Source organism: Mastigoproctus giganteus, chromosome 7 (assembly GCF_048544385.1).
Source record: "Mastigoproctus giganteus isolate SK-2022 chromosome 7, ASM4854438v1, whole genome shotgun sequence".
Taxonomy (NCBI): Eukaryota; Metazoa; Arthropoda; class Arachnida; order Uropygi; family Thelyphonidae; genus Mastigoproctus; species Mastigoproctus giganteus.
Window position 1 is genome coordinate 150,813,940 of NC_143581.1, and position 16,831 is coordinate 150,830,770.

Genomic DNA, 16,831 nt, shown 5'->3' on the forward strand with positions numbered 1-16,831 from the left:
AATAAAAAGATGTTAATAATAATAATAATAATAAATTGAAGCTGTTCGTGCAGGGAAAGTTTTCTCAAACTGAAAGGTGGAATGCAATGTACTATCATCAGCAAAACTATGTATAGTATTTCCAGTCAATGGAAGGTGATCGGCATTTAAGGAATTGGTATTGGATATTTAAGAAATTGAAGCTGTTTGTACAGGAGAAGTTTTCTCAAACTGGAAGGTGGAATGCAATGTGCTATCATCAGGAAAACTATGGATAAGATTTCCAGTCATTGGAAGGTCATTAATATTCAAAAATTTCAAATTATTATATTAGGACCACCCGTAATTTCTTACAAATACCCGTTTATATATTATGTTTGTAAATTGTGTGTGTTCTCTGGTCGATTTGCTTGTTTTGCAGGACGAAAAAACCGTAGTTTCTGGTGACAAAATCTTGCCATCTACACCTGAGACCGACTAACTCAGCCACGGAGTGAAGAAATCCCATTAAAGTTCCTCGCGTCATCGACGGGTTCGAATCCCGTCGATGACGCGAGAAACTTAACAGACATAAGACACACAGCACGCCAGATGAATTTCATTATTCGGTTGGCCTAAAAATAATAGGTTGCTTTGGTTTCATAGTTAAGAATCACCAGGTTTTAACCGATTTAGAGAGTAAGAAGGTCATATAAGGCAGGAATTTTCTTGTGGCCGCTCCAACTGGGGTGTTGTCCCATCTGCTCTGCCAAAGACTAAAGATGCTCCAGATGCTCGTTAAAGCATTTGGATTTCTCTTTTTTAGGATCTTCATTTAAATCTAACGGGATACCAAGTAATTCTGAAGATATTTCTTTTTTGTCCCGAAAGCAGAGGCTACGATAGATGACAAATAGATCCAACGGAAGGGACCTCGCAATAACTTGCACTGCAGTGATGGAAACTGTTCCACAGACTCTGTGAACAGAGAGTAACATTCTCCGCTGGGTGAAATTCAGTTTTAACCTCATTTTGGAATTGGTAGCCCAGTGAAACCAAGCTCCTACTGCATAGGTGGCTATTGGCAGGAAAATAGCATTATAGTAGAGAAAGATCTGGAGGACCCACCAGAGAAAGATCAGGAGAGTTTCCCTCCCCAGTAAATGTCATCAGTGAAGTAGAAGTCTTTTTCAGAAAATCAGAAGCCCAGCCTCTGACCACTTCAGCAAACGACTGAAGTGATCAGTCGTCAAAATGTCCAGCTCTGGTTTCAAGTTTTCCAGCTCGAACTTTTAATCGCTCGTTGCCGATAAGTAGCGCTGTGGTAACTGCCTCCAAATCAGGCTAAAAACTATGTATAAGATTGGAAGCCATCTTTGTAACCTTACTAGTATCACCGCAACCGCTACCAATTCCTTAAATGCCGATCACCAAGTAATTCTCCAGTGGGGCAAAGACAACTTAGTTGATTTCAATCCTTCTAAAACCCAGTCTTGTCTTATATCTCGCAAAAACGATTCTTCTGCTCCTATGCTTATCTTTGGTGACACTCCAAGCAAAATGATATTTCCCTTTTGGGGATTACCCTGACTTCTAATCTCTCCTGGCACAAGCACATTACAAATATTGCTTCCTCTGCATCTAAAAAACTTACTTTTCTCTTTCACTCTCGGCGTTACTTTTCTTCTAAACAGCTGTTCACTCTGTAAAAATCGCAAATCCGCCCTGCCATGGAATATTTTTCCCACATCTGGGGTGGTGCCCCCAAAACCTCTCTCAGGCTACTAGATTCCATTCAGAAGAAGGCAGATAGGTTAATTAGTGACTCCTCTCTAACAGAGTCTCCCCCCCTCGCTGTCTCATAGACGTACTGTTTCTCCTACATGCCATTTCTACAGATACTTCCATGGGCACTGTTCTTCTGAATTGGCTTCTATAATTCCCGTTCTCTCTCTCTCTTTCAAAACAGTCCGAACACGTGCCACCACCAGCCAACATCCATTTACGGTCCAACTTCAAACTCACAGAACCAACTTTTCATCTTCCTCGTTTATTCATTCAACTACCGTTTTCTGGAACAACCTTCCTTCGTACGTTTTTTCTGAAAATTACAGTCCACAGGAGCTCAAGTCTAATGTCAACAAATCTTCTTTCGTCTTCTCAACCTCAAACCCAAGCACGGTACTAAATACCATAGGTTCTAATACCTCTCGTGTTTGGGGTTTTCATAGTAAAAAATTATAATAAAATAAATTCACCTAGAGCCTTCCTTGTTTTAGACACAACTGCATAAACAACAGAAACATCCAAGGACCAACCCAGGTCCAGGCCCTCAGTAAATGAAATACTCTGTGCAGAATCAGACTACACACCATGAAAATTATCATGTTTGTCTCCACCAGCAACAACCTAAACAAGGACTACTGAAACAAAAGACTCCGCCTCCTCCAGAATCGGAGGATTCAGTCTCTATCTTCGTCTTCATCCACATCTCGGTCTTCTGAAACCAAAACGTTTTTGTTTTTATCTTTCTACCTTTAAGAATTTTACCTTTTAACTGTTCTACCTTTAAGAATTATAAAAACCTTAGGGGACTTCATTCCCCCAGCACAATCCATAGTCCCCGAATCAGAAGAATTATCAACATCAGATTTATCTTTATCTTCAACTGACTCAGTGGTTATGTCTTTATTCCCTCCATGATAACCTAACACTGGAGGATCTTTATTTTTAACCTTTTCTCCACGAGTACCAACTCTAGTGGTTTTAGGAGTCTTTTGACCCTTAGATACTTTAAAAACCTTCGGGGACACCCTCTTCCCAGCTGGGTCCTCAGACTCAGAACCCGAGAATAGACTGCCAACATTTGATTCCTGAATCAAAACCTTTTCATGCCCAGTACCCATCTTAATGTGTGTATAATAAATAAAAGAGCAAACTTATTTCACTCTTAATCTTAAGAATTCCTCTTCTTCCTGAAAGAAATAACTTTATTTTTATTATATTCTCTTCTTCTGTACCTTCCACTCAATAAAATACTCACCAAACACTTGAAACAAATCTTAATGTCAAAGTAATACTGTATTTGTTGTATGTATTATTCAGTATCCAGCTGGGTACTGAATAATGAAGTTTTGATTTTCTCAAAATTGGATATCTGTATCTCAGCGCCTATCCACCAGATGGAGCTGAAACAATTCGCAAAATTAAGTAATTAGCCAAGAATCTTATCTTCAAAAGAAGCGGTCTCCAGGTCCAAGAGGTAAGATGATATAGCAGTTCAAAGATAAGGCCAGATACAGCCCATGGTCAATCCTATGTTAACCTATAGGACTTGGGTCAACCATAGAAAACTAATATAAAAATTCAGATATACAGGGTGTCTCAAAAATGCACGGCATAACTTCAGGAATGAGTTCCTCATATGTAGACAATAAAAATATTTTATATCAACATAGTTCCGGAGTTGCTTGGTTTCCAAGTTTTGAAAGTCTGTCTATGACACTTAACTGTTCACATCACCTTACGGTAATTATTCAAAATGTCCACCTTCTGCCTGAATACAGGCCTAACATCGACGTCTCATGGACTCGCGAATAGGATGCCAAATTCCTGGAATGTTTCGTATTGTCTCACATCCTGCCACAATTGGATTGCGGAGAGTTTCCACATCAGCTACCGGAGTCAAATACACCAATGACTTTAAATGGCTCCACAAGAAGAAATCTAGGGCTTTAAATCAATTGAGCGTGGAGGCCAGGCAGTTGGTCCTCCTCTACCTATCCATCGACCAGGAAACCTTCGATTCAGGTAATTGCGGGCTAGGTGGCTGAAATGTGCGGGAGCGCCATTGTGCATGAAGTATGCTTCTTGATGAATGATCAGTGGCGTGTCGTCCAAGAAATCAGGCATATTGTTTTCCAGAAAGTTTCTGTACGCCTGACCTGTGAGTTTGTTTGGAAGTACCTGGGGTCCAAATAACTTACCACCAAAAACACCAGCCCAGATGTTGAGGCTGAACCGCTGTGATGGAATAATTGCATGTGGGTTTTCCACAGCTCATTCATGCTGATTGTGAAAGTTTTGGATTCCGTCTCCTGCAACTGTGCTTCATCTGTGAATATCACTAAGGCAGGAAAGTGAGGAGTTGTACCACACTGCTCCAAGAACCACTGGCAGAACATTACTCGTGCAAGGTAATCTGCTGGTGACAAGGCCTGTACCCATTGCAGATGGTAAGGATACAGTTGGTGTTCTCGCAACACTCTCCAAATAGTAGAACGTTGAACAGCCAGTTGCATTGCTATTCTGCGTGTTCTGATTCCAGGAGTGGCATGCACAACATCCAAAATCTCCTGGTCTACTTCAGGAGTCGTAGATCTGGTCGTCCTCTGTCGGCAGCACCACGTGTAAAGGTCCCATGTTCACAAAGGGGACGGTAGATACCTTCAAAGGTTTTCTTATCTGGACATCTTCGTTCTGGGAACCTTTCGTGGTACAAACGACGAGGCTCCGGAGCGTTGCCTTCCGCCAAATCGTACATAAAGTGCATATCCACTTGCTCCTGATTTGAGTACATGGTCGGAGTGGAAAACCATCAGTTCTGTTAGTACCTTGTGATGAAGGAAATCACCTGCGGGAGATACGATATTCCGGTTAATAACTCGGGAAACAAGCATTTCCGGAACTATGTTGATTGAAAATATTTTTATTGTCTAAATATGAGCAATTCATTCCTGAAGTTATGCCGTGTATTTTTGAGACACCCTGTATATATTATTATTTTTAACAGGGATTTCTTCTATATCACTATTAGATGGTGTTGAAGCTGTTAGTAATCTCCTAGGATATTTTAAAATAGAATTATTCCAAGGTAGCCATTTTGTCACATGTAAACTATATGTGGCAGTGCTTTCCCTATGGGAAAATTCACACTATGATAACTCTATGCAATAGTGTTATCTGTATGCCAGCGTCAACATTATTCACATGGATATGTGTAATCGTTAATAGCCTAACAAACACACAAACGCACAACCCCAACAGCTGAAACTTATCTTCTACAACTCACCACATTTTACTTAATACAAATATTTATCCACATGGGGGACGCCAAGAAACGCACAAACAAATCTAAAATGCAGAAGCACATTATTCACCGCACTTAACCAATCTGAACTAGTAGTAGTTAGGGGCAACTTCCGAAGGGAGGACGTCGAAGAGTTCCAAGTGATTAGTGGAGTTGGGAGAAGGATAGAGGCAATAAATGAATTACCCTAAATAGAATAGGATGGAGAGATTTTTAATCCAGAGAAGATCGAAAAGAGGTCAATCAAAATTACACGGAAAGCACAGAATTAATGGGATGTGGTTTCTGGGAAACGCGACGCTGACACCCCTCTCACTAGTGGGCGAACCCACCACTTGACAGGTATATAGGTACACTGCATCACTGTATTCACATAGAATCTATGTGAATGCAGTGATGCAGTGTCTACGTCGTAGAAAGTAATTCAATGTCAGTATGGATAAACGCCGTGAGTTATCCGACTTTGAAAGAGGTATGATGGTGAGTGCACCATGGGTCACTCTATCGCAGAAGTGGTACAGAAATTGCACTTTCCCCCTTCGACAGTATCAAGTGTGCATCGGGAATACGCAATTTTCCGGAATATCATCTGATCGTGGACAACGCTGTGAGCAGAGAAAGGTGGTGGATGAATGTGGCCGTTGATGTCTATCTGCCATTGTTTCAGCCAACCGGAAAGTGATAGTGGCACAAATTACCACCGACCTCAACGAGAAAGGTGCCAGAAACGCCTCCACCAAGACCATCAAGAGATCATTAGCTGTAATAAGCTATGGGAGCTACCGACTCACTAGAGTCATATTACTAATACCACGACGCAAGACTTTACGCCTCAACTGGGCAAAAGAACATCGGCACTTGACCATGAATGATAGTAGACGGGTCTCCTGGTTCGATGAGTCACGTTTCCAATTATTTCGAGTAGATGGGAGGGTGCGTATCTGGGGGAATCTGCATGAATCTATGCACCCATCATGTCAACAAGGAACTGTTCAGGCAATTGGACATTGGTAATGGTCTGGGGCGTTTTCAACTGGCACATGTTGAGACATCTGGTATGTCTAGACGCATCTCTGAGCGGTCCAGGTTACGGGCCCATCGTTGCAGACCTTCTGCATCCTTTGGTTAAGTTTTATTGGCGCATTAGCAACTAAGACTATAACGCGCCTGCATCCTTTCACAGTCATCCTGCACCCATAGGGCAATGCACTCTTCCAGCAGGATAATGCGCCTCCCCACAGAGCCGTGGTGACTAGAACATGGTTCAAAGAGCATTCTGCAGATTTTACCACCATGGAAATGCTTCCCCTGATATGAGCCCTGTGGAGCATCTTTGGGATGTTGTGCAAAGATCAGTTTGAGCTTTGCATCCTACACCCAGGAATGCAACGGAATTATGGACAGTAGTGCAGCAAGAATAGATGGAAATACCCGTGGAACGCTTTCGTGAACTACTGGACTCAACCTCGCCGTGCGATTGCCCTTATCTCGGCGAAAGGTGGGCCTACCCGTAACTAGGCAGGTATCCTATAATTTCTGTCCACTCAGTGTACTAAGTCTCGGACAGGAAATATCAGAGCGGCTATAGGCACAAGTTTCACCTTTGAAACAAAAGAAACTGTGCAGCGAACAATTAGGACAACTTAAATGAAAAGAGGTTGAATCGATAATTGGGATTCTGTCAGAAAAAGTACATGGGGCTTGACACACTGTAAGTGGAAGTGGACGTCACGGAGATTGGAACTGCGACTAGATATAACTGTGAAATGAACCAGGAACCGTTTTGGAGATTTATATCTTATTGTGAATAAGTTTTTTTGAAATGTTTGAACATTCATAATGTATTAAGTAGTAAGAAAAGGTGGGGAAGACATGTTTTATGAAGTAATTAAATTTTTAGATATGGCGTACATACGGCAAGTATATACTCAATTCCTTGAAATAACTTGGCCTCGACAATGTCCTCCCGATACACTCTACTCGGCGTCGGTCTAATCACTTGGAATTTGAGGTTATAATGCTTGTGACACAGCAAATGAAGAGATATTCACACACACACACACACACACACACACACACACACACACACACACACACACACACACACACACACACACACACACACACACACACACACACACACACACACACACACACACACACACACACACACACACACAGTCTTTAATGATATGTACAGAGCATCTAAATATATGTAAATACTGAGTATCTTGTATATACTTTAATGTATATAATCTTGAGACTGTATATTGTGTGTAACTAATAAATGAATGAAAAGAAATAATCACTATCTGGAAGAGTAGACGCAGCAAAATTAGGTGGGTAAGGAGGTGATTATCCCTTTGCATAAGGCAATAGTCAGGTCAAACCTTAAGCACTGCATACAGCTCTGGAGGCCTCATTTTAGAAAGGATTCAAAGCTCCTAGAACGAGTACAGAGAAGAGCGAAGAGATTGGTGAGAGGAACAAAGGGATGCTCTTATCAAGGAAGCTTAAGTTCTGCAAATTGCAGTATCTGGAGACCAGGCACTTGCCAGGTGATCTGATTGGGGGTGTATAAGGCTTTGAATGGTTTGAGAAAGCTCAATGCTAATGTAATTCTTCCCCTTGTTCAGATTATGGAACAGATTATGCACTTGAGGAGGCGTGAATTAAGTCGGCGCCTCCGTAGCCAGGTGTGCAGGAGCAGCAGTGCGTAGCACACGCTTCTTGACTAGACCGGGGTTCGAGCCCGTGCCCACCAAATACGGAGAATGCGGAAAGGTCAGGGAATGACCACCGCATGTCCCAGGAGCAACATGGCCTTAGTTGCTAATACTCCTAAAAACCAAATAACAAACAAACAACAAGCGTGAATTAAAATTGAGAAAAGACTGTTGCAGAATAGATGTGCAGAAACCTGCCTTTAGCCAACGAGTGGTTGATTGCTGGAACAAACTTCCATCTGTCGTTGTGGAAGTTGATAACTTAAATAGATTCAAGGAAGAACTGGATTAACTTTTGCAGCGAATGAATTGGTGAATTGGGAAGGTTTTTTTTTCTTGATTAATCTGTATAGGCTTGCATTCTTGCATGATATGCCATCACTAATGCTAATGATAATTATTCACTAGCTTAGTTGGAAGCTTTCCTTCTAACGACCGTCCTGTAAAGACAGGTTTAGAGCTGTACACTCAAAATGTAAGGAACATTGGATCTCACTATAATGCCCATCATAACCTCAAATGACATCAACTATACTGCATGATGAAAGAGATTAGGGGATATGTACACAGAGCTCTGGAGAAGAAGAATGGGTTCCACCACTTCAAGCTTCCAATAAAGAAATTTGTGGTATTGCACTGGTTGATGAGTCATCTACCAACTCTAATTGCTTCTGATAGGCGTGTTGGAAGGAACTATTCTGGATTATGGTAATAATCAGGTGTTATATTATATGGAATGATTGTTATTTGAAATGGCTGGAGAAGCTTCTCTAGTTGCAGCTGTTGGCAGGTTTTCTTTGGAGTGTGTTGAAGTCAGAGGACAATGCAGGCAAGTACCTGTTTGGTTCTGAAGTTTGTAAAGTTTCTACCGGAGGTTGTGCCATAATTTTCATTGGCCAAAATTAAGAGAGTGTCTGAGATTTAGGGTTGGTCCATACACATTGGGGATGTGAAAATTCCTGTTCCATTTTCAATGGAGGATCAGGGCTATGTGAGAAATTGCAGACCTGCGAACTTGATTTCCCTTACAGGGAAGATAATGGAGTCACTGGGTGAAAAACATAATTCAAAATCATCTTGACACCAACGCAGTTTAGCCCAACACAGTTCAGGGGAGTACTTGTCTAATTAGCTACTGTGTTGTAATAGCAAATGAAATGGACGCAAAAAACTAATACTCTTGTAATAGAGATAAGTTACTGCTATGGATCAATGACGATTGAATGGCAGAAGACAGAGAATAGTAATTAATGTGAACTATTCTCTTTGACTAGGGTAATCAGTGGAGTCGCTCAGGATTATATGCCTAATCCATTATTTTTTCTAAAATATTCGTTAACAACGTTGATGACCTCTTCGTTAGCATAGTTTGTAGAATCGCCTTCCACCCCTCACCATTTGGAAAGGACATGAGTTAAATTCCTGTCAATGACGCAAAGATTTCTTAAGAGCGTCTTCCAGAACGTGGGCGAGTTCGTCGGTATCAAGCGAGGGAAGCATGGTTTTTTTTAGCAAACATGAAATCGATCACAGAAATACGGAATTTACAGACACATTATATACCGCCCAATATAGCCTAAGTTGCTGATGCCACTAAAACTCAACAGTAATCAACAATAATCATTTGACGAAGGCATATCAGGTTTAATGTATAAGTTTGGAGATGATAAAAAGATCGGTATGTTAGTCTGTGATGGGAACCAAAGTATACTAACACAACAAGATCTAGAAAAATTAGGCAGATAAACTGAAAAGTGGAATTCATGTTTAACATTTAATATTTTTCAATGTAAAATACCGCTTAGCTTATGGGTAACAATAATGCCATAATAACATACCAATTGTGCAGTACCACACTGAAGGTGTTGGAAAAAGAAAAAGGACCTAGAGGTCCTTGAAAAATGTCCATGATGTTTTCTAAGCATTGTAGATAGCTGCTAGAATAACTCATTGGTTATGTTAGTGAGGAGCAGGAATTTTCCTAGAAGGATCAAAGCGATTATACAGTAAGACAACGGCTGAGCTGCATCTTGGGTACTGCATAGTGGTCTGGAGGTCTTTGTCGCTTTAGGAAGGGTCCAGATTTTTGGAAGGCACATAGAAGAATAACAAGGTTAGAGAGGGACACAAAATGGCACTCTTACTAGAAAAGACGTTAGCTCTGTAACTTGCCGTGCCTGGTGGTTGTTGTTGTTGTGAAGTTTTAAGCGTATCAGCTACTTATACCATATTACGCCGTATACATTATGCCTGTAAATTGCGTTCTGTCGCCAATTTTCCTATGCGTCAGAAAAAAAAAAAAAAAATTCAGAAGAAATAACCATATTGCCCTCGCATGAAACCAATTAACTCAGCCACACTGTGGAAAAATCCCATTTAAATTTGTCTTGTTATCGTCGTTATTGGAATCCAGGCCTTTTCCTCACGATATGGGAGGACGTGTGGAAAAGGCCTGGGTTTGAGTAGAATTTTTATTCTAGCAATTTGGATATCCAGAGCTTTCCAAAGAGGATGCTCAGTGGCGTCACAGAGTTGATACCAAATTCCGTTATATCAGTTATGTTTTTAGTGCGATCGCTACATATGTTGATGCAATTTATAGGTTATAATAAGTTTAAAATTATGACATTTACTTCTTCACGTAGTTCGTTTTCCGCGGCCGGTGAGATCCGAACAGGCCGGATTTTTTTTTTTTTTTTTTGATTTTTTTTGGGGGACGGAAACAAAATATGATGCTGACCGGCGTTTTTGTTGTTATTGTTGGAATGGGTGGTTACTCTGGCCAGATTGCGCAATCGTTACATTTTCTATCAATTTAAACAAAAAGGAGGAAAGGAGGTGCTAAATAATTTGAAATTCTGAGGGGGGGGTGTCAAATTATTTTTGGTATGTACATAGTTTGCCGGCATCAAAGAAGTTTAGAAAGTCCTGCACTTATTGATATTCTGAAATTCTGCTTTTGTTAGAATTATCGTACAGATGTCGCTTTTTAATACATACAGAAGAAATGTGGATTCGTTGTATTTGAGTAGCGTGTTTCACGATGTGTTATTTTGTTTTAAGTTATTGAGAGCTAAAAGATTAATGACATTATAAATACTATGGAATTAACAGATATTTTAACACAAGTGAAAAATTATGCCAAGCAACCTGAAGCGTTTTTAGAGTAAGTTTATGTCGTTATAGAATTCTTCGCGAGTTGTACTTTTTCAGCTGTTGCTTCCTTTGGAAAGTTTATTCACTTGTGAATAAACTTTGATTATTACGAAATCTGTCTTGTTTAATTAAATTTATGAAAGGATACAAAGAAATTTAAGTTTAATCTAAAAGTTTAATTAAAAATAATTATAAATTTCATTGCGTGCAGCATTTCAGAGTGAACGCCAGAAAGTGAATTTTGATATAATTATTTGCATATCACAAGCTTCAGTCCTGCAGTGTAGCTGCAGACTGATGTAATTATTATTAGCCATATGTTGTAAGGAAGCCTGAGGCTTATGCTGCACCACTCAAAAACAATTCCCGAGTTATCCTGTGAGTGAGAGAGAGAAAGAAATAGAATGGAATCACCAAGAATGATGATAGCCGGAAGGCCGCCGTAACCTAGTGGTTAGGCGCGCGGGTGCATAAGTACACGTGCCTTGAGTGACCGGGGTTCAAGCCCGTGACCACTGAATACGGTGCTGTTTCTTGTATTCTGTCTATCTTGTGAACTCCTCTGACCGTTTGGTCGTCCCGGAGTATAAACAGAAAATTTATTTATTTATTTATCCAGCTCAGGACCCTGAGTGTGCCAAGCCCATACTCACCAGATGTGAGCCCCTGTTTAATAAATAATTTGATGACAATAATCTGATCTGGGGCACTTTTCCTACCTTTCCATTATTATTTCATAAGAGATTATATATGTACATGTGTGTGTGTTATTTGGAGGTTTTTGTATAAATAATTTGTATGAAACTACTCACCATTTTTTTAACATATTCTTAATTAATAATGTATAATTAATTTTTCATTATAACTATTAATTTTAAATTGCCTGCATTTTTATTTTTATTAACATTTTTTAAAGTAAAAGTAACATAACGTAGATGCCACATTTACCTGTACATATTTAAATAAATAAATTCATTTCATTTTAATAATTTTTTTGGCTACAACATTAAGGTATATGTACAGGAAACTGTTCAAACATTAAAGGCTGTATACATGGACTATTTCAGCATAATTTGCTGACCTAGTGAAACAGTGTGGCATCCTGAAGAGATACCGTTTCACATATATCAGCCAGTTACCCACTAATTTAAAACCTTTGTTTAAATTATGACAACATAATTATAAGAGTATACATTAATGTTAAATAAAATTTTAATTATAAGTATAAGATTTTGGTAGATATACATACAACCACTTCCGAATGCAGAAATCTACCATGACCAGGTCCGTTACTAACACGGAGGGTAAATTGCGCTCTCGGATATCCTGAGCACCAGCTTTATATTCTTCAGTCATATGTTTTTACTTTCCTACAACTAAAACTTCCACACTCTTTGCTATTGGTGTAATACAAGGGCAGGAGTGTCTATTTCTATCTCTATCCTAATTACCTTCCTAACTTTGCCTCCCATTAGCTAAACAGCCACACAATGACTTTTAACTATAATACATAACATTTACATAAAATAAATAAATAAATATATACATATATATATATATATATATATATATTATTTTTTATATAAGAAAGCAACACTTTAAATATTATTAATAATAGTTTATGGACCAGGGACACTGCTATAATTATGCAGAAGGTACCCAATAGCCATAATGGCTACATAAGTTTGTAAGTAGAAAAAGGCAAAGCATTAACATTACAACACTAATGTTTGTCCTCGGTAATGACGAGTGCAGTAATGTTAGTGCTTTGCCTTTCTCTACTTACAAACTTATATGTATAAATATATATATATATATAGTATAATATAATAGTAATGGATACAGATATTTAGCATAAATATTCATTAAGGATTATAGACCTCGGTTACTGCTGCATACAGTAGAAAGAAAACAGCGACCATAAAGAAATGTAGATAAGTAGGTAATGAATGTGGTAAAGGGAGAGTAGGTAGTCTTACAAAACAGGAAATCGAAATTATGGAATAAAACAAGGGTACCTATAAAAAATAAAAATAATAATACATTAAAAGTACTTAATGCTGCATATTGAATGATTTTAATGTCTTTCTCAAAGGTCAGCTGTCAAAACCAAGGGACCTACAGCAAGAAGTAAAGCCTCTGTTTCTAACCTGCAATATACATAGCACATGGTAGATACAATGAAACCAAATTATAATTGAGCCAGGAAGCCAGGTTAAGTGCAGTGGTTAACATATGGAATGCTGACATATATTTCATGGCTGACCCGACAGAGGCAGAGAAAAGAAAAAGTAGGAAAAGATAATAAATGCAAGAAGTAAAATGTAATCACAAAAGTTGAAATAAGGAGTTGGAACAGAGGGTCATAGACTTTACTTGCTGTACATATTACCATGCTGAGGTCAGAGTGTGGGCCATAGGGTGTAGACCAACACTCTGTGATGGAGAAGGAAAGGGTACTGTCTTTTGTCAGGGAAAAGTTCTAGTGTGTTATAGCAACCTCGGACTTTGGAATGCAGTAAGTTGAACAAGGCTAAAATTGCTAAGTGTAATGGGAAGAATGAAATTAAGCATGATGAAGCAGTACATCCCAGGATAGTGGAGAAAAGATAACTGAGCAACATTATCTCTGATTTTAGCCTCGTATAACTTACTGCATTCCAACGCCTGACATTGCTGTAACACACTATAATAAATTTTCCTTAAAAAAACACAGTATCCTTTCATTTCCATCACAACATGTTCGTCTGTGCCATACGGCCCACATTCCAACTCCAGCGTGGTACTACAGTAAGTAGCATCCTTCGACTCAGGGGAGGTTCCCACGGACTGGAGATGTGCAAATGTATCCCCAATTCACAAAGGGGGATCGAAGGGTGACACGGGTAATTACAGACCAGTTAGTTTAACTTCTGTTTCGGGTAAAATAATGCAGTCGCTGGTTAAAGATTCATTGCAGGATCATCTAGACAAGACTGCAGCAATAATTCAGACACAGCATGGGTTTGTTAAGGGAAAGTCTTGTATGACAAATTTGATAGGATATTATGATGTGGTTACAAAGGAACTGGATGCAAAAAATAATTTTGATATCATATATTTGGATTTCAGGAAAGCTTTTGACACTGTGCATGGAAGACTATTGTACAAATTGGAGCAGAATGGTATTAAGGGTAAGTTGCTACAATGGATAAAAGGATGGTTAAGTGGGAGAAGACAGAGGGTAGTAATCAGTGGGTGCTGCTCTTCTTGGACTAATGTTATTAGTGGAGTCCCACAGGGTTCGGTGTTGGGTCCACTGTTGTTTTGTATATTTATCAATGATATTGATGAAGGTATATCAGGCTTAGTGTCGAAGTTTGCAGATGATACAAAGGTTGGCAGGGTTGTTAATGACAGTAATGGCAGTGTGCTACTGCAACAGGATCTAGATAATTTGGGCAGATGGGCTAAGAAGTGGCAACTGAAGTTTAACCTTGACAAATGCAAAGTACTGCATATGGGTAGAAGTAACCCCAGAGAAACGTACCAACTGTGTGGTACTACACTTAAGGTGGTAGAAAATGAAAAAGACCTGGGAGTAATTGTGCAGGCAGATATGAAGTTTTCTGAGCAATGCAGACAGGCTGCCTGGGCAGGTCATGGGGTTTTGTCAATGATATATAGGAATTTTGCTAGCAGGGAAAAGGAGGTGATTATCCCTCTGTATAAGGCAATGGTCAGGCCACGCCTTGAGTACTGCGTACAGGTCTGGAGGCCTCATTTTAGGAAGGATGTAGATTTGCTTGAGCGTGTACAGAGAAGGGCAACAAGATTGGTGAGGGGAATGAAAGGATCCTCCTATCAAGAGGATCCCTTCATTGGGATCCTCTTGTTGGTCCTTGAGGTCGTCACAGACATTCTCTCAGATATGCCAGACAAGCTGTACTTGCTACCTGGGAGTCTAAAACGCTGATGGAACTGATATTCGGGTGACACTCAAGTCAAGTGGACCCAATTTCGGCGAAGTCCGGACGGTCTGTGACAGCCAAATCCTCTGCTTGCACCTTCACAATGGTGGGACTGTTAGTAATCCTGGGTATAACCCCCATGCACAAGTACATGGTGGGTGACTACCCAGGTGTGAACCAACGTAAGCAGGGGTCGAGGTGTGGCGCCCACACCACGTGGAGGAACGCCACCCCTCTATGTTACCAGGCAGTACTAGGTGGAAGATGACTCTCATCAACCGGTGAAATACCACCACTTTGCTTATTGGAGGCTTGAAGTGGTGGAACCCATGTTTAGTCTCTAGAGCTAAGTTCCGGTCAACCCTTCCCTATCTCTTCCATCATGCAGTATGATTGATGACTTTTGAGGTTATGATGAACGTCGTGGCGAGATCCAATATTCCTTACATTTCGAGGGTACAGCTCTAAAACGGTTTTCGCAGGCCGGCCGCTAGTTAGTACACCGGACCGGACCGGACCTATTGGTAACTCTCTAGGAGGCTTCCGGATCAGCTAGTGTATAATCTTGCTACCTCTACTCTGCCAGATAGTGACTGGAGGGAGTCCGAGTAGTGTGTATGTGGGGAGCATTGTCGAGGCCACGTTATGTCAAGGATCTGGGTATATTCTTACCACATGTACGCCATATCCAAAAATTTCATTACTTCATACAGCATGTCTCACCCACTTTTTCTTACTATTGAATGCACCATGAATTGTCAAACTAATAGAGCAAGCTTATCTGCGAAAAGATCTAAACCTCCCAAGGACTTCCTAATTCATTTCACAAATATACGTGGTCTCAATTCTAATCTCAACGATGTCCATTTCCACTTGCAGTCTGCCAAACCTCATGTACTTTTTCTGACAGAATCTCAGTTATTGGTTGATTCAACTACTGCTCATCTCAGATGCCCAAATTATTCGCTGTATGATTCCTTTCGCCTCAAAGGTGGTACTTGTGCATATGTCCGTTCTGATATTCCCTGTCAGAGACTTGGCAATTTGGAATCTCCTCTCTTTGATCTTCTCTGGCTTAAAATCTCTCTACCTCATTGTGTCAAATTCATCTGTTGTCTCTACCGTTCTCCCAACTCGACTAATCACTTGGAGCTCTTTGACTTCCTCTCGTTGCAACTTGACTTTCTCCAGTCCAACTCTCCTAACAGTGAGGTAATTTTCCTTGGTGATTTTAATCTTTACAATCCCAGCTGGCTTCCGTTTTCTAGTCACACCGACCCAGCAGGTCGAGATGCTGAGGCTTTTGCAATTACTAATGACCTAGCACAGATTGTTCATTTACCTACAAGAATACCGGACAATCCTAATCATACAGCCAATACACTTGATCTTTTTCTCACAAACAACCCTTCTAAGTACACAGTCGAAGTGAAAGCTCCTTTAGGCACTTCAGATCACAACTTGGTGATAGTCTCTTCTCCAATGGAACCTTTATCTCATGGCTATTCCCAACCTCGTGTTGTTTGGCATTACAAGAATGCAAAATGGGATGACCTGCGAGACTTCTTTTCTTCTTTTCCTTGGTCGGATTACTGTTTCAAAAGTTCTGATGTCAACGTTTGCTCAGATCGTGTCAGTGAAATTATTCTTGCAGGAATGGAATCCTTTATCTCGTACTCCACTTTAAAATCTATGCCTTTATCTAAACCTTGGTTTTCCAATAAATGTGCTAAGGCTGTCCAAGAGAAGAATGTTGCATATCATAATTGGCTTGTTTCTAATTCTTCAGTTTCATTTTCTGCCTACACCAAACCTCACAACAATTGTAAAGCAGTTATTAATCAGTCCAAACTAGAGTTTGAACAGGCTAAGAGTAGAAAACTTGCTTCTTGCCCTAATGGTAGCCGAGCATTCAGGTCTCTTGCCAAAGCTATTGGCCGCAACTTTTGCCC

At 40.1% G+C, this 16,831-nt stretch overlaps 1 protein-coding gene across 1 annotated transcript in view; it reads left to right on the forward strand.

Annotated features, from left to right (window-relative positions):
• The first annotated feature begins 10,788 nt into the window (after nt 1-10,788).
• The window catches only part of LOC150083259 (U3 small nucleolar ribonucleoprotein MPP10), a 184,136-nt gene continuing 178,093 nt past the window's right edge, over nt 10,789-16,831 (forward strand). The window contains exon 1 of the mRNA XM_090378453.1: nt 10,789-10,939. Within this exon, the coding sequence (XP_090234579.1) occupies nt 10,875-10,939 (65 nt within the window). The 5' untranslated portion in view covers nt 10,789-10,874. The remainder of the gene's footprint in view (nt 10,940-16,831) is intronic.